Here is a 19,233-nt window from a genome sequence, read left to right as displayed (position 1 = left end):
ATTGTGGCTTATGGAGAAATGACCCTACTTCTTGCTTGAGTTATTAGCTCAGTAAACAGATTCCTAAAGGTTTTATATTCTCAGTTGCAAGATTCAAGTCTTCTTCCAAACAGTTTCATGATCATTTTGTAAACTATGATCCCATTTAGAGTAAAATAGATGATAAAGCAGGGTATGCTTTAGCCTACCTTGTCATTCTCAGTGAGTCCGTCCACCAAACAGCACCAAACTCAGATCAAACTGTCAAACTAAGCAGTGCTGAACAACTATAAATCAAGATTCTGTCACTGTATTGCCTATTTCTCACTTAAAATTATTCCAGGAACATATTTTAGTGTACTGTTTAGCTGTAATACAAGAATGTGTGTGTTGAAACCAAACACAGCCATTGAGCACAACTCAAATTGCAGTATGTCACTGCTACTGGCTCCGAAAAACCAACAGGGTGCTAAACTCAAGGCTTCAAAACGGTACTCCACAAACCAATGAGAGATGTCACAACAGGTTTATACATAAGATGAAACATAAAAGCAATAACACAGTTTAATTCATCCACACATTTACCCCCTCTGCCCACAGGAATACACCATAGACGTTTTCTTCAGGCAAAGCTGGAAGGATGAGAGGTTGAAATTTCATGGACCAATGAATATTTTGCCCCTCAACAACCTGATGGCAAGTAAAATCTGGACTCCGGACACCTTCTTCCACAATGGGAAAAAGTCTGTGGCTCATAACATGACCATGCCTAATAAACTGCTGAGGATCAAAGATGATGGGACGCTGCTGTACACAATGAGGTAATTCAAGTCCCAGAAGCAAGTTCTATTTATGTTTAATGTGCTGAGATGGATTTCAAGGTCCAGTGTGTAACATTTAGGAGGATCTTATGGCAAAAAAATTGAATAAAATATGAATAACTATGTTTTTATTAGTGTATAATCACTTGATTATAGGAATCATTACCTTTCTGTTACCTTAGAATGAGCCTTTTATATCCACAGACGTTGTGGGTCACCTCCCATGGAGTGTGCCATGTTTAACCGCAGTGTTTCTACAGTACCCCAGAAGGAACAAACCAAACACTGGCTCTAGATAGGGGTCTTTACATTTTGCATGTTTTTCATACATTTCGCAGCTACCATAGTTTCTCCTTTGCACTTCAAAGCGGAGGGTAAAGCAAGTTTCTGTCTGCAACTACACCGCTACATGCCAGTAAATCTTACACACTGGACCTTTAAAGGAATAGTTCAGCACTTTCCTTTCTTGCTGAGACTTTGATGAGACGACTGACATTCATGTCTCTATGTTAAATATGAAGCTACTGTCAGCAGCCTGTCACCCCCCCCGTAAAAAAAAAAACAGCTAGGCATTTTTACACTTTAGTTTTTGTATGTTCACCCTGTTTTTGTGCTAAACTAAGCTAACAAGCCTCTGGCTGTAGCTTCATATTCAGCGTACACACATGAGAGTGGTATCGATCTTCTCCGCAAGAAAGTAAAAAACCTGTACAGTAAAATGTTGAACTATTCCTTGAAGAGGAATGACTTGAACAGAACACTTATAGTCTCATAGAAGCAGGTCCAGTTGTGATACAGAATCCCATTTGTTCAAATGTATTCTTCATGCATCCTATTTTTTGCAACTTAGCATCCTTTTGTCAACATGCATTTCAAGAAAATCAATTTCCATGTTAAATTACTGCAAGTTGTTTTTCACAGGGGTTGAATAGTGTTTTATAATAGTACAGTTGCATACAATGCAGTTTCTTATCAAAGAGCTAATCTCACCATATAGACACACACACACGTTTTGATTTCTGCTGGTCTCTGCAGTACCTTGTTTACTTTGCTCTGCTGATTACAGTTAAGATTTTGTTTCAAGGCATTACAGAAGGGAAGCGTCTTGAATAGTGCATGAGGTTTTTTTTTTCTCTTTTAGTTTTCCTTTTTTTTTTTTGAGACCGTACCTAATCTGTGCTGTTTACTTTTTCCATGCATTTGCGAAGTCTCCTTAATTTTCTGTGAATTGGATGCAGGTTAACTGTGCATGCAGAGTGCCCAATGCATCTGGAGGATTTCCCCATGGACTTTCATTCCTGTCCACTAAAATTTGGCAGCTGTGAGTAACTCTGATGATGATAGCGCCTGAGGGACCTTAAAGTAAAATGCTTTTTCTTTTGTTTAGTTTTTTCTCGTCACTGGTTCTTTGGCAAGTGAGCAGCCTAAGAACTGAGTGAAGCTGGAATGCATGGCTGAGTTATACAAAATATGCAGCAATTAAACAGATACAGAACTAACAGATTAAGGACTGAGTGGAAATGTCTCTGGGAAATATGGTGGGAAAAGACTCATCCAAATATTTTATTTTGTTAACTTAAATCTGTTTAATCACTACTTTATTGCCATGGCTTCTTTACATTTGGATGAAAGTTTTTTGCTTTAAGCTGCTTTTAAGATATTGGTTTAAAAACAAGAGATTATTAAGAGCATCAGTACATGATGGGTCATGTCTGAAATGCCTTGACCTCTCACATAAATTAAATATCCCATTTATATTTCACATTAATCTCTTTGCTCATTTGCCTTTTGCTCACAATACAATAATATGTAGAATAGCATGACTGGCAGAATCTTTCAATAAGTTTATATAAAGGGGAGAAAAAAATGTTTTTCTGTTTGATCAGGCATTCTTAGGTTAGCTGACAAGCTTTCAAATTTCATATTCAGTGTATGCTGTGACTGATTGAAAAGGGCAAATGTCACTGTGCATCAGTTGCTTGTTGGCGTTTTATGAATTTCATCTTCAACCACTGAGAGATTTTTCTCTCTCTACTGTATTCTTTTTTTTCTAGAAACCCAGCATTAAACACAATGTAGTGGGGGGCTTTTCATTTGGGTCAGTGAAACAATTTCTCGAAAAATCATCAATAGCTGCGGTTGCCCCAGATTTATTCCCTATGGGTTTATCCTCTTCTCTTTTTTTAGATGCCTACACAATCTCAGAAGTGACTTATGCTTGGACTCGAAATGCCTCCGACTCTGTGGTGGTGGAAGGCGAAAGCTCCCGCCTGAACCAGTATGACCTGCTTGGACAAACGGTCGGACAAGAAACCATCAAATCGAGTACAGGTAGGCTTTTGTGGAGGTCTAGTGGGAATTAAAAATACCTCATGACTCCTCCACCTCCTACCGACCTTCATCCTCTGCAGCAAATGTTCATCCAGCTTAGAAAATGTCTCATAAAAAGGAAAGAAACCCTGGATTTTGGATTTTCAAACACTTATGAAGCCATACTACTAAAATAGTCTGGGTTTTGCAAGAGAGTTCTCAGCTGGCATGCAGCAAACTGTGGATATTTAATAGCTTTTTCTAAAACACCCTTTAGCGACAAAACCTGTTCAAACAATAACCTGAAAACTGCGTTCTTTACCTTTGACCTGCCTAATTTTTTGGAACCTAAAAATCTTTATTATCTCAGTTCCAAACTGTTTTTTGGTGTGAAAATCAAACTGTGAAGATTTTGAGCTTGTTTGGGTGGATGTTGAACTTGTCCACCTCCTACATGTTGCAGGAGGCGGTCGTAGCTTGCTGTGAAACGCTTGCTAAGTTTTGCCTTTTGGTTACTCACTTTATTTGGCTTGAAAACTGCAGAGAGACATTTGTTCTGGCTTCCTCTGCATGACAAAGATTCGACAAAACAGGGATTTGGCAGTCATGCATTTTGAATTTCCTACTTTGTTCTGTATTTTGTTCATCTCAGAGGAACTGGAAGTGAAATCTGAGATGAGAAATCTTTAAACGTAAACTGAAAGCCAACCTCTTCTGCCCGGCTTTTGATCAAGAGTTAATATTTATTTTATTCACTTATTTTATTCCACTAGTTTTGTAAAGTTTCATCCTATTTTATTTCATCTGTTATTTCATTATTATTGAAATAATTGTATATTTTATTTCATTTTTGTTTTATTTTGTCTCTTTAATCTAATCTAGTTTTTAGTCTTGCTTAAGATAGCTCTATTATGGTCTGTCTTCTGTCTCATTATTGGCTTTACAGTTACTTGTGTAGAACTTGTACACTACACTAACAAGTATAAAGGTACTATAAAAACTTAGTTTGACTGATTGATTGATTGATTGATTGATTGATTGATTGACTGAATCTGCATTTAGCACGGCCTGGAGACTCAAAAGCAGCATGACAGGTGAGCTGCTGCTGCGATAAACCTTTTCATTTCATAATCCCCCCCCAATCAGGAGAACAAAGATGGGCAAACATACAAATGCAGTGCTGGTGCAGAACTAGACATAAGGGAGCACATCTGTGTGGTGTAGCTGTCAGAGACACTAACAGAGGAGCTCCAGGAGAAAAGAATAACTGCTGAGTTCTTCAGTGATTTAAGTGTCTTATGTTGGTGCCCAAAGACACAGGAATGTCTCTCAAAAGTGCAATGGTGCATGAAATGACAAAGAAAATCTATGTTCTGGGCCCAGAAAGTGAATAACTCGGTGTGCATTGAAAATGTGGCATTTCACTCAAATGGACCTGCAGGAGACATTAGCAAGTGAATCCAACAGTGACAAGCTCATTAGTGGACAGGATAATTAACCCAAGTCTAGAGTCTTAAAACATTGGCTTGAAGCAAAAAGCAGGGGATGAAAAGTTTTAAACGTGTATGGAAAGTGAAGCTTGTAAAAAAAGACAACCTGGCTGGCAAATAAAGCCAACGTGGAAGTAACAAAAGCTGCAGTTCCTCAAACGGCCACTTGAGGCTGGCTGCAAAAAGTGTAATATCTCCATAAGGCCTCATGTTAAAATACCCAGTTTTACAGCATAAATAAATATGTTTACAGCCTGGTGTGGTTTTGGTCTATAAAGCTTTTTTTTCCCGTGACAACCACATGATTTTTTTATATAATGCACCCCTTTATATTATATCAAGGCTTCAAGTCACACTTTGAGTGACGGGTGGGTGCCTTCAATGGCAGCTGGTTTCAGTAACCCGGCTTCATTCAGCCTGCCTGACTCACGCTCCATGTCTTTGCCCATTTTTGGATTTGCCGTGAGCCGGCGGAGTCATGACTGGCAAAGATGGTGATGGCAGCTGGAAACGGCCACTTCAGAAAGCTATGGGTGACGTCACAGAGACCACATCCACTTTTTAATTATAGGCCTACAGTCTATGGCTACAACTGATCAAATAAAGCTCTCCTTATTATCATTGTAAACTACATATGTGCAACAGTGGCCAAGGGTAAGGGCTTAGCGAATAATTAATTATTTTAAGTCTTCTTGTTAATTCATTGAAATTGTGTAAAAAAAAAAGATATGTTTAGACAAAATTGGAATGATAATGAACTCAGAAATGTGGCAGTAACCATCATCAAGCCTTGAAGCCTTGCTGGCTCTGTCAGGGGTCTGAACAGAAATAGAAATATATTGTATCCAAAACAATCAGTTGTCACGTTTAATGTATTTATAAAACACTTTCAACAAGCATATTGTTCACAAAGTGAATACAGAAAACAAAGAACACCAACACATAGAAAAATAGGCTATAATATAGAAGAAAGAGATAATGAGGACTAAAAATAGAACAAACACATTGCAAACAAAGCCAAGAAACGGGGCCAGAACTTGAGTGTATATGTGTTTCTGTGTGTTGTGAAGATGAGGGGGACAGGAAGTAGACAGCAAGGAGCAATAGCTGGAAAGATGTTGTGGTAAATAAATGTGTCTTGTGTCTGGATTTAAATACTAAGACACTGTGAGGCTAGCTGGCTTCTCGTTGAGAGATGACGAAGAGAGGGATGAAGGCTGGCAGCTGTTTTCTTTTACATGCTGGGAGTGACAAGGAATCTGACACCGAGTGACTGGTGATTATGTGTTGGCTGAAAGAAAATCACTGACGAAGGCTATGTAATACGTTTTAAGTTATAAATAAGAGCCTGCAATTAATACACGTGTTTACGGGGAGCCACTGAACAGAGAATAAGGCCAGACTGCAAAGTGATGTGTTCTACTTTTTGGGTTTTCTGTAAAGAAAAGGGACATGCTTCAACCTGGGAATGATTATTGTAGGGATTGGAAAACAACAAAGATTTGTGTTAACATTTGAGTGGATCCTTTGAGGTGACTCCACAGCATTTGGAATAAAGCTGTCGGGGCTGCTTAGAAGACGAAATTTATCATCCACCTTGTGTTGTTTACCGTTTATTTCCCATGTTTTACGTTTAATTCTGTCGGGAACTATCATAAAAATGGAAATTCAAATCGACTCTGCAACAGGTTCTCCCTGCTGTGGCAATGCATTGTTGCAGAATGAAATACTTAGCACAGTGATAAATAACATGCAGGGACACTAAATAATCCCTCCAATGGTTATTAACTTAGAAATAAACGCCCTCGAGGGTGCGCAATAAACAAAAAGCAGAACCAAAGCAGGTGGAGGCTGGGAGGAGTGGAGCGGCAGTAACGTCAGCATGCAGAGCGAATGTGAATGTCTTTAAATAGGCCGCCACATCAGTGCAGTGAGATGCGATTGTGCTGTGGTTGTGGTTGGTTAACTGTGAGTTGACACGGCAGAGGATGACACCTAACAATGGCAGGCTATAGGTAGTTATTACGGTAGAGATGCAATGTCATTGTTATTGATAATAATAATAATAATAATAATAATAATAATAATAATAATATGTCAGTATAAGGAGTAAGAATAACTGAACCCAAGGGACTTCAAAACACACCTGACAGATGAGCCAAATTCAACAGACACACGATTTATCACAGGGTACGTTGCCACGGTAACAGTGCAAGTTGCCATGGCGACATAAGCATAAACTAAATATAAAGTACTTATATGGCACTTTTCAAAACAGAAGTAACCAAGAAAGCTTTAGAGGGAAACATGAGAAACACTGGAGCTTCGGAAGTGAAAGCAGTGGGGGGGGGGGGGGTCACGAGATAAGTGGTTCCAGGATGATTAAAGGGGAAAGAAGGAAAACATATTGTTCTGTTACACAAATTTCTGCTCTTGGCTTTTTTTCTTGAGAAATAATGGATATTTATAACTTTTTTTTAGACCTCAAATAAAACAATCTGAGATGCTTTAAGGAGGAACTCTCTCTCTGGGTTGGACTGTTCATAGACATAATGCAACCTGTGACAACGGGCCACTCATTTTAGTTGTAAGCCTGGGAACCATTTATGTAAAGGATTATACTAGTCTGTCAATCTAACCTAGCAGGCTCCTTATGGGGGGGTGGCAGAAAAACCCAGGTCACTGCAAAGCTGTAGAGTTAAACAGAGTCTGTTTGTCAAGGCATAGGCATCCGTTTTGACGAATTCATTGTTTCATTCTCCCTGATGCTTGGCCATTGTCCTATTAGTTCTTTGGTTGTTTTAACTATGTACTTTTCTAATGCAGGACGAGGCTGTTTAGCAGAGAGTGAAGGCTCTGTGAATACAGCTTGTGTTCAGGTCTTCAACGTGCCCTTATCCTGTGAGAGTTCTTCAATAATAATACTTTTTACAAAAAGTTTTCTTGCACCCCTTAAAATCAAGAAGGCCTCACAACCCCCTGTGAAGCTTTGGCAATCCTTTGTAGGGGTGAGGACCCCAGGTTGGGAACCAGTGGCCTAGGTAATAATGGGTAAAAGGTCTGGGTTGTACCAAGGAGCCAAGCCTTGATGACCCTTGAACCAGTTGAATGGACAAATCATTTCTAAAACTGATTAGGAGGCTTAAGGCTAAGGAAGCCTGAGTAACCAAACCCGCAAACATTAATAACATTAATGGTAAAAATCCTTGCTGCTGCTTTTTACACAGCCTGCAACAATGCCACTATTTAAGAAGGAGAAAAAAAAGGATAAGTTTGGTGAGAAGATCTGAAAGCACGTACAATTGTGACAGCACTGATCTAATTTTAGCAATACTACTTAGTTGAAGAAAACCTGATGGAAGAAGCTTTTGAAATACAGATCTTGCAGGACGACGATAGCAGTGATCATAATAATGGTGATAAATGTGTAGGTGTGCTATAATTATTGGGAGACCATTGCTTTGTTTTTGCAGTTTTTAGTCCATTTAGTCTTTATGGTGTCTTCTTTTAGACTAAATCTCACTGAATCGTTTTTAAGATTGATTTATATGTTTAGTTTTTTTGGGGTGGAGAGCATTTTGCCTGTCTTGTATAGGACAGCTGAAGATAGAGAGGAAATGGGGAAAGAGAGGAGATGACATGCAGCAAAGGGCGACAGGTCAGGTGAGGCAGTCGGCTCTGTGGTGGAAATGTGAATCATAAGTATCAGAGTTTAGGTGAATATAAAGAATGTATTAGGTTTGATGGTCGTGGAAAAACTTTGAAAAGTTTGTTCCTGGTGGAGGATATTGACCTTTGGTTATCGCCTCCAGACTTTAACTGTAGAGTTGAGGGAGGAGTGGGTGGTTTGCAACGGACTGCTATGGAGTTAGATGTCTTCTTTATGTGCTTGAGCATGAACAGTGAGTCCTCTTTTCTCACAAGCTGCTCCAATATTCAATTCTCTGAACTTTTTATGCTGAAGTTTCTAGGTATTATTTCAGACTAGTTTTGAGTGAAAGCTAGATGTTCTTCCTTATCCCACAAACAAAGACCACATCAATTGAGAGGACAAGTGATCTCCCTGTAGCATAAATTGGATCTTTATCTTGGTAACAGAGTAGTTAAAGAGTTTTAAGAAATGTTACCATTAGATCTAAAATCCTCTCTGAATTCAAATGCAGGCTCCAAAACTGTGACCCCGTGGCAAGTGCTCCACCAATACTCCCTGTAGGCATCAATCACCAGTATGGAGTGTTTCCCCAGTGATTGCATTATATTATCAAGGGAATCCCTGCTTCAATTTCATTGAGAAAGAATATCCTTTCATGCACTAAATGCTCCTATCTAGGTTAAGTGGTGTATGATACCTCTGTAGAAGGCAGAATGCCTGCTGGTGACTGTTTCTCTTGTTTAACTAGTCACTCCACATTATCTGATTGGCTGACTTTAAATTAATCATTCATTACTAGTGTGTCAGTGTTTGGTGTAGCGTACTTGCAAACTAGGTCATTTGGCACGAATGAGTGTGCTCTCAGGCTTCACAGGGACGGACATCTTGCATAAGCCTCAGAACATACCAACACGCTGTTACAAAAATCCCACTATTCAGCCATATGTTTATTTGTCACATAGTCATGTTACTTTAAAGCACTTAGCACTGTGTAAGTGCATACATGGCACAAAAAAACCCCCATGAACTGAACAGGACTAAAATACAGTAATGTTTTACTTCAAACACATTGTATAATATATGATGTTCAAGTACTGCTGAGTATACATTATCTTAATGTGCAATAAGTGATTTTTTTGCAACGTGAAGGCAGCAGAAACAAGTTGTAACAACATGTCATATTAACATCTTTTAGCAAACCATTGACTATTTACTGACCTGGCAGATATTGAGCAACGTTAGCGTTAACGTCATTAGGGGTCATGTCTCTAGGGATTTAGCAAATGTAAGTCCAGTATTCAGTTTCCTTCTAGCTATGTTTTTGCTCCACCAACTCATGAGAGAAATATCTGGCTGCTAAATGCTCCACTATGTTCACCAGCTTGTCAAAACTTTGCCTGCTTGTTGGCGGCACGGTGGCTTAGTGGTTAGCGCTTCCGCCTTAAAAGCAAGAAGTTCTTGGGTTCTGGGTTTGGTGATGGCATGTGGAGTTTGCATGTTCTCTCCGTGTTTGCGTGGGTTTCCCCCACCATTGAAAAATGTATGTTAGAATAATTCTGACAATGTCTCTGGCTCAGATCTGGATTTGGTCCCTGAGCACCACACAGTGGCTTCCTCTCTACTCCTAGTACTTAGGAGCAGTGATAGTGAACCAAGACAGTAAGGTTGAAGGTAGAAAACAAAAACAATGAGCTGAAAGCTGCTAAAAAGCTCCCCAGATCTGAGGGTAACTGCGAAGTTGGTTTGTCAGTGAGTGTCTAACATAAGACACTATTGTGTTGCACTATGGGAAATGTAGCATCCAGTTTTCTTGACCCATACTCAGAGTTTCTCTAACTCTAAAGCCCCTACAAGGAACTTGTTGATTCAGACGGCCCCTGTGGACAAAAGCGGTGTTTCTACTGCCTAGTTCAAGAGGTTTTCAACCATATCCAGCCAGTGGCAGGCATTAAAAATAACTACATAAAAAAAAGACAATGTTCTTGCTGATAGTGCTTGTAGGTGATATAGAAGCATCAGTATTAAATTGAGATTGTTTCATGACTAGTTAAAACCTCCTTGTAGTACATTTAAGGAAGTGTACATTGGTCCTTCCAGAAAAGGACTATATTTACTCATAAACTCTTCCCATTTAATTTACTTTGTGTCTCTTAAAACATTAACAGATATCTCTTGATAGATGCCCATGAAGTCAAAGCTTGTTGTCCCTTGTGTGAGAGTCGGTGCCCTCTGTCAGACAGGTGACACTGTACAGCGTGTCCTGTGTGACAGACCTATTCCCATGGTGTCAGCAGGAGCCTTGTTCCCTAAATCTGTAGGAAACATGACGTGATTATCATCTTCATGCAATAATTACTGTCTTCCCTCTCAGTAAAGCGATCACAGGCTCCTCTAGAGAAACTTCAGCCACATCCAGTGGATTCCTTGCTTTGCACATCCTCCTCCCCCATCCACAGCACAGGCATCGGGGCTGGCATGCAAATTAAATTACGGAAGATACAGAGCTCCATAGGGTACTGAGAAGGCACTCAATTTCTTTAAATTCCAGTGCCTGAGTGAGGGCGTGTGTGTGTGTGTGTGTGTTTTCATGCATGTGTGTGTTTGTATGTACGGTGAAAGAGAGAGAAAAGGTCCTCACATAACTGCTAGAAACACAGGCAATACAACTACAGTGCTATATAAAAAATAAATTTAAAAAAGAGAGAGGGAATAAAAAATCTTTTGGGATTATTCCTTGGAATTGACACCCCCTCCCCCCTTCCCACTGCTGAAAAGGACTTTCCTCTTGCCAAGTGGCAGCGTGTATCAAGGCCTTCGTTTCAGAATCGCAGCAAATGAGCTATGTTTCTCTGTTCTGTTGCCATGGGTAACACATCTTTTTCTTCTCATGTCTAATCTTGGCTTCTCTTTGAGATATCTTCCATTTGGAAGGCCTGCCTGCTACTGCAGCATTGGCACTGTGTCACAGCCTTGTCAGCTATTAGGCTTTGCTCGGTGGCTGTAGGAAAATCACACTGCCTACTTTTTTCTACGTATGAATGGATTATTTGATCAAATGTATACCGTTAATTGGCGGTCTAATCTAGAGTGCTGTATCATCTTAAATCTGCATGCTCTACAATCTTCTAAAAATATTAATTTCTACTGATATAAACACGGTTGGTAGGGTTGCTTTAAAAATGTAATCTGATACAATTACTAACTACCTGTAAAACCTGGGTTAGGTCGGTCAGTAACCTAATCCAAACATCACAATATTAAAGTAACATAATGATTACTTTCCACTACTTTTACATCACCCCAAATCTGCAAATAAAGACAAAAGAAGAGAAATATCAATAAGATGACTTTAGCTGATTCTATAAAAAAAACGGAACAATGTAAACTTTAAGGTTTTTGGCACCAAAAAATTGTCCTTTGTTGTATTTTTAAAGAAAAATGTGCTTTTCACTAAGCAAATTCAGGCAGTATCCTACAGGAGGAGGGAAGGCAGAACTTGCACTGTAGGCTACTGTTAGTCTGTTCCCTTTTTCTGCTTTAAAGACCAAATAATGATGAAATATCCACCCGGTAAAAGCATTTTTTTTTCTCCACTGGAGATGGTAAATGGACTGTACTTGTATATATAACCTTTCCAGTCTTCCAAACGCTCAAAGCGCTTTTACACAACATGCCACATTCACCCATTCACACAGTAATGGCAAAGGCCATCACAAACATTCATTCATACACATTCACACACCGGTGAACAGCATCAGGAGCAATTTAGGGTTCAGTATCTTGCTAAAAGAAGTTGGCTTGTATGGTTAAATTTAACTGGTAGAGAGAAATCATCTCTGATAGTGTTGATGTGTAAATCAGTGGGAGTGGACAAAAGTTGTTTCCAATACTTTACTCATGCATTCAACTATCAAGGACTTCACTGACAGCTGGCTTCTTTTTTCCAACCTGAAGAGAGAATAACCTTTACTTTTTGTATTTATTGTGACTGATGATGTTTTAATTATCTGAATCATAAATCATGTAGCATTTTAGGCTGCTGTGCTTTATTATGAAGAGTGGAATATGCTTTAATAACAATCATTTTGCCTTTAATTTGAACAAATTGCCTGTTTTTCAGGCTAATTTAACAACAGTAAAGGTTCAAAAGAGATTTGAAACAGAGATCATTCTTTATAATTTAGTGGCAAGGACAATATTTTATATTTTCAATCAAGTTAAAGCTGTTCAAGAGACATCATAACCATTTAATTTAAAAAGACAACAGCAGATCAGCACTAACACGGTTTGATAACGTCCTCTTCAGGTGTTATGAACAGGTTACAAACCATATTTCATGTAAACATAAAACCAAAAAAAGCTGTTTATGAATTGTTAAAATTGTTTTATTTCATTGAAAGTCTCAAAATAACCTTTATGCACAGGTGAAGATTGATGACTGAACATCTGATGCCTACATATTAACTGAGAGTGGTGTGCATTATAAGCGGAGGTTGAGTGAATTAATTAGATGCGTTAGGTGATTAAAAGTACTAAAATGTCAAATTATAAATGATAGTAGACTTAGCTGCGGTGGCAGTGCTTTAAAGTGACCCTGATTCTTGTCTCCACAGGTGAATACACGGTGATGACGGCTCATTTCCATCTGAAGAGGAAGATTGGCTACTTTGTCATCCAGACGTACCTCCCGTGCATCATGACAGTCATTCTTTCCCAAGTGTCTTTCTGGTTGAATAGAGAATCAGTGCCAGCTAGGACTGTGTTTGGTAAGTGTCTGCCTTTATCAATGACCCTCTTCTACTTCTTCTTTCATATAAAGAAACATTTTTAAACAGACAATAAACCTGCATCGGTGTGAAATAACATAATTTTCAATGGAATTCGTGTAATTTAGGTCTATGAACGTGGTGGCATGAGGAATTTATTGACTGACTGAAAGCTGATGACAAATAGAGGGTAGACCGACAGGAGAAAACAGGATAAAGAGGAGAGTGGGAACATTTCTTAGAGGCTTCAGGGGGGGTTTTCAATCCAGTTGGACAAGCTACTGTTGGACTTGTTTGTAAGCCAAGTGGAACTAATAACAGTGACCTAAGACTGGTTCGCTCAGAGAGAAAGAAAAACAGGTACAGAAATCAAGAATAAACTGTGTCCTTCGGCCAAACGTACCAAACCTGCTGAGCAGTCAAAGCATTACTGAAGGTCAGGGGTTCTTAGGGTAGAGCAGGCTAACAGTAACCTTACACTGTAAAGATACAAAGCACAGTAATGACTAACACTTTATTCTGAAAGGGGTGAAACTCATTCTCATTTCAAATAGAAAATAACGGCTGTGTTTAAAACCAAAATACATAACAGAGAGCTTTTGAAAATGTACATCTAAAAATAAAGTGCTTAATTTTAGAACGTTAGAGTTAATTTTAGATTTTTTTCTTTCTTTTTTTGCTAACTCCATTTCTCATCTTAATAATCTCTATAATAAACAATCTTAACACCTGAACAGCTATAACGCCTCCCTTTCTCTTTCTTTCCCTCTTATATCCCACTTTCCCAACTTTCTCTTGTTCAGTGAGGAAGTGATGAAATATATAAATAAATATAAAATCTCCATCACAGTTGAATAATTCTCAATAATTTATCGGTTATTGGTCTGAGTCTGGATAGGACTGTGTCTGGGTCCCGGGCCACGGTCCACCTATTAGTGACCTGAGTGCTAGGGGATGGAGAGAGGAGATGGCAGGTTAACAAGGGGGATGTATTTTAGTCATTTTCAAATCAAGGGAGATGGCATTCCTCTTCATCCCCTCTCAAATCACCTACTGAGTAGATTTCATTAAAGTAAAACTGATTTAATTTCACTTGGTCTGCCTTTATTATAGTAGGTGTGTTATGTATATATGTGTGTGTATGTGTGTGTGTGTGTGTGTGTGTGTGTGTGTGTGTGTGAACTTCATGAGAACTGACTATCCAAGACAAGATATTATTTTCTTTGTGTGTATTTCCAGGTGTAACCACTGTTCTCACTATGACAACACTGAGTATAAGTGCGAGGAACTCCCTTCCCAAGGTTGCCTACGCCACCGCCATGGACTGGTTCATCGCCGTCTGCTACGCCTTCGTCTTCTCAGCTTTGATTGAGTTTGCCACTGTCAATTACTTCACAAAGCGCGGCTGGGCTTGGGATGGAAAGAGTGTTGTGACTGACAAGGTAATGAGGAGAAAAACATGTCTTTTTGACAGGCTCCATTTTCAGAGAATTCATTAGCATTGTGACTGTATGTTGGAGAAGACAACGCTTCCAGAGCTTTAACAATATCGGAGGCAGAGGGAAGCAGCGATAATGCTTTAGCCCTCCGCAAGAAAAGCCAAATTGCTACGACAGCGAGAGCTAATAAGCTGACAGGTAAACCTAAATGACAAACTCTGGTCAAAATGGCAAATAAAAAGACAGAGACTTGCCCATTATTCATCTCTATCTTAGATAGAGATGAGCTAACATGACTAGTTGGTACTAGAGGTCGCCGAGGCTTCATGGAGGGTCGTGAGGCCTTCTTGATTTTAAAGTGCCTTAGAAAACATCTTAAAGTGTGTCTCCACTCCAAGAGGATTATTACATGTAATCTAAAGAAGCCAGTATGGCTACGATATATCATTCGGTCTACTGCACGCTGTAAGCTTCAAACATCCTCGGAAGAGTTGGAGGCTGAAAAAATACACAAAACTGTGAAAGGTTACAGTACATCCTTGTCAAATTGATGTATTTGGCCCTTTGCTGGCCTTCATTCTGATATGGCAAAATGTGCTGATCCATTACCAGAACCAGTCCATTACCACCTCACGCCTTCATTTACATGTATTTTAAACTGAATAGATGTTGACAAGTGAAGAGTTTCAGGGTTGCTCCCTTGCCTTTTTAAGCATCTACATCTAATCCTTGTCGTCTTTCAACAGAAAAAAGAGAGGGCGTCTGTCGTCAAGAAGAATAACGCCTACGCTGTAGCAGTGGCCAACTACGCGCCGAATATCACCAAGGACTCCAGCACACTTCCAACTATTGCCAAAGGTGGAGCTTCGGATCCCAACAAGCCCAGGGCAGACGGCAAAGCCCAAGACAGCAAGAAGACGTTCAACAGCGTCAGCAAAATTGACAGGATGTCAAGGATTTTGTTTCCGGTTCTCTTTGGCTCATTCAACCTTGTCTACTGGGCCACCTACTTAAACAGAGAACCCATTATAAAGGATATGGTCCCCTCTAATTAGAGGCCACTTTTAATGGGTTCTGGTCTGGGGACTAAGAGACGAACCAAATACCTCCAGCAACTGTGTACACATACCTTTGCAGAGTGAAGTCCTGGATTGCAGTGTGATCCTCTATCTCCGCCTGTTTTCTACACCGTCTGCAGCACTTTTGAAAAGCCTGGCTTTTGTAAATGTGTATGTATATTTATATTCATGGTTTCATGGTGACATATTGTGTGATTACTTCGATTAGAGTGCATTTTTCCTTGAAAGTATGTTTCCAGTTACAGTATGTGGCCACTGTACATACGAATCAAATGAAGAGTAGACACATAACACATACATTTTTATTTAAGATTACTTCTAAATGTGTTGGATTTTGCTGGTAATGCCCACTCTCTTGATATTACAGTATATATTTTTCTTTTGAGTGAAAGGGACTGATTATATCATATTTCTTACTTTCTTTGCCATCTACTGTAAGAGTGGCCTGACTCTTTTATATTTTTCTGTCCAAGCCAATGCAAAAACAGACTTGTATAATATTGTTACAGTGTAAAAGTTGTTTTATTATCTGTGACTGCAGGTATGGGGCTGCAATCAAACGCTGACCTCCAGAATTACTGAAACACAGAAAAAAAAAGGTTGCAAAAACAAAAGTACAGAGGGAAGATACAAAATGAGTGTGCTTGTGTATGTTATACTGTGTAGCAATGGCATATTACTGGAAAATATCTATTTGGGAAAACTAATGAGAACACACGACTTTGAGGAGGAAAGAAACAAAGCACACATTGTGCCGTGAATGATTTATACATTTACATGAATTCACAATTGTTTTTATTCAGTACATATGGAAAAGCTTATATTTAGTGCCATTACTGAATTAGACAATGCTTTGAACGATATGTTTATACACGTTTGTCAGCACTGGCAGAGTTAAAAAAAAAAACTACTTGAAAATGACTTTTAAACAAAAATAAGATATAATCATACTATCAGAAGCATCTGACTTAATGATAGAATGAAAGTCTATGAATCTGTTACGTATGATTTGATAGGCAACAGAAACATCATTAACTGGAATAACGTCTAATTTAACATGCTTTGATATGATGGATAAATTATAAACCTATAGAAGGCAGAAGATGACGACACAAAGCCCTGACCAAGTATTGTCATCTAAAGTTTTTGGCTAATGTATTAGCAAACAAAAAGCCTATTTGTGCACCAAACAGACACAGACAAACCTTATCATCCCATTGCTGTGTCGTGCTTTTACCACCTTATATATTTAAGTGCAGTATTCACTCCCCCTTTACCTCTGTTTTGGTCTCCACCAGTTCCTCAGGAAGCTGGGACTTTTAGACTTTCTTCACCAGCTGCTAGAGTCGGTTTGTTGAGGCTTTTTTCACTGAAAACATCTGGAAAGCAAACAGTAAATGTGTTGCTTTAAAGGGTGTAACATTAAAGAGGATCTATAAAATATAATATTTATACATATGTTTTTATTAGTCGCCTGAAAATAAGAATCATTGTGTTTTCATCACTTTAAAATGTTCGCCATGTTTCTACACTGGCTCTAGATATGGAAATTTTTTTTGCTGCCAGCCTTAGTTTCTCCTTCATGCTTGGAATGGAAGAGTGAAGCGAAGGGGTTGCAATCAGTAACTACACCGCTGGACGCCACTAAATCCTACACACTGGACCTTTACAACCAAAACAACAAGCTACAAGAGGCTGAAAAGCAACTGTAGATACTGTACGTAATAATTGGAGACCCCTTTCACCATAGCAGACACATATCGATCAGTGATTAAAATAATGATTAATGCAGTATCAATAATAAAAGTACAGTAAGTAAGTAATTTATGAGATGAGAAATATGTTGCTTCACAAGCACACTAATACGGTTTATTCACAATTTATTTTTTAAATGACTTATTTTATTTACTTATTCTAGGTTAAAAAGCATATAATTGAATATGCTAATTACTAACTGTTTGGTTTGAATGCAGATATAAACGTGGATATTTATACAGCTTTTTAATCGGTGGCAGTAACTCTGGAGGACAGCGTGGATTTGTTGGTGAAGACTAGAACACTGTGGCAGCACTACAGTAATCAACATGTCTGCCATTACAATTATTCACATCCAGTGTCTGGTTATTTACAACACATTCATGATCCCACAAGCTATTTTGAAACAATTACAGATATGAGAGGGACAGGACTGCAAACACAGGACCGCTTTTGTGCCAATATGAACTTCAGTGAATCATGTGTGGATGATTGTCACGTTCCTCTGCCAGCAAATATTTTGTGTAATGTGCTGAAAGTGAGAGGATGCAGCCAGGATTCGGGACACCAAATTAATGTTTGTGATCATGAAATTGTTGAAAAAGATTTGTAGTTTTTCATCTCATATTCTTATGCAGGTTGATTGTTGTACACACTTTGGACTAACTCAGAAGCCATATACAGTCATCATATAATCATAATAAATAACAGGGACAACCAGTGATTGTACTTTATGAGCATACTGTATGAGGCAAAGTATTGTATAAACCTATTTTGACACAATCTCTGCCATAGGATGCTGCGTAACGACATGACAAATTATGTTCAGCCCCATATCAGTAGCCATATATGAAACTCTATCTCTTTTTTTTATATAAAGTGATATCAGTTTTGCTTCACATCAATGTTTCAACTTAATTTAACTTAATTTGATTGTTGAATCAAACTTTGCATGAAGATTCAATCTAGAATCTTTATTTTATTTTATTTTTATTTTATTTTCATTTTTTTTTTACACATTATGTTGTCAGACATATTTCTTTTTAATTCAATATTTTCTCCAACATCCTGATAGAGTCTTAAACATTCCAGATAAAATGATTGTTCACGAGGTGGATGCTTGATTCAGTGCACAGTTTCTAATAAAAACACATATCATTTGAATTCTTTATATCTAGTCTGTGCAGTGTTTTTGAATTAGAGGCTGACTGATGATAGGTTTTTCTAGATACTTTATTTGTCCAAGCAAGCAAGCAAACAGAAGTCTTTTATATATAAAGAAACATTAAACTTATATGTTTTTCTGTGGACTTGTTAAGAATAAAGGTGCACCAGGGATCTTACCAATAATTTTAGAGGTGACGTCAACCTTGCAGTCGGTTCTTGTCCTTTTGACAGAGAAAAAATTCAAATACATTCAATAAAAGAAGAATAAAACATTGTCAATATTCTTTGATTTACTATAAAAATGAGTTTAGTTTCTGTATATCTGTATTGTCACTAAATCTCAACACGTATTTGTAGGTCTGGACAATTTCAACACCGATATCAATGTTTGTTTTTTGTTTCTGACTGTATTAGCTGATATATTTCAATCAATATAACACTTAACGTCACCCATGTGAAGGTCAGATACATTCACAGCAGCCCAGTCGGATCATGGGACCCTTCAGCCCTTCTTAAGCCGGAGAGGATGCTGTTAAGCAATGCTTCTATGCTGCCAGGGACTATCATTACCAAATGTGTCGGTAAAACCAACAAAAAGCCCCGTGGCACTGAGCTGCAAACGCAACGCTCGCTGAAGTCTCATTTTCTGTGGCCCTGATCTTTTTCCACCGCTCGAGCATTGCACAGCACAAGACCCAAATGTGAGGTCTCTCCGTCTCCTCCTCGATCCATAGCTGACCCCATTCATCCACTCAGTGGCGGGGGCCTGACAGAA

General features: G+C 38.7%; 1 protein-coding gene across 1 annotated transcript in view; it reads left to right on the top strand.

Moving 5' to 3' along the window:
- Positions 1-18,455, top strand: part of LOC127375001 (gamma-aminobutyric acid receptor subunit alpha-2) — a 34,225-nt gene extending 15,770 nt beyond the window's left edge. The window contains exons 5-10 of the mRNA XM_051420756.1: positions 580-800; positions 2,039-2,121; positions 2,988-3,131; positions 12,866-13,018; positions 14,258-14,460; positions 15,204-18,455. Of these exons, the coding sequence (XP_051276716.1) occupies positions 580-800; positions 2,039-2,121; positions 2,988-3,131; positions 12,866-13,018; positions 14,258-14,460; positions 15,204-15,512 (1,113 nt within the window). The 3' untranslated portion in view covers positions 15,513-18,455. The remainder of the gene's footprint in view (positions 1-579; positions 801-2,038; positions 2,122-2,987; positions 3,132-12,865; positions 13,019-14,257; positions 14,461-15,203) is intronic.
- Positions 18,456-19,233: the final 778 nt, after the last annotated feature.

This window comes from Dicentrarchus labrax, unplaced genomic scaffold (genome assembly GCF_905237075.1).
Source record: "Dicentrarchus labrax unplaced genomic scaffold, dlabrax2021, whole genome shotgun sequence".
Lineage (NCBI taxonomy): Eukaryota > Metazoa > Chordata > Actinopteri > Moronidae > Dicentrarchus > Dicentrarchus labrax.
This window is presented reverse-complemented; position numbering and strand designations above follow the sequence as displayed.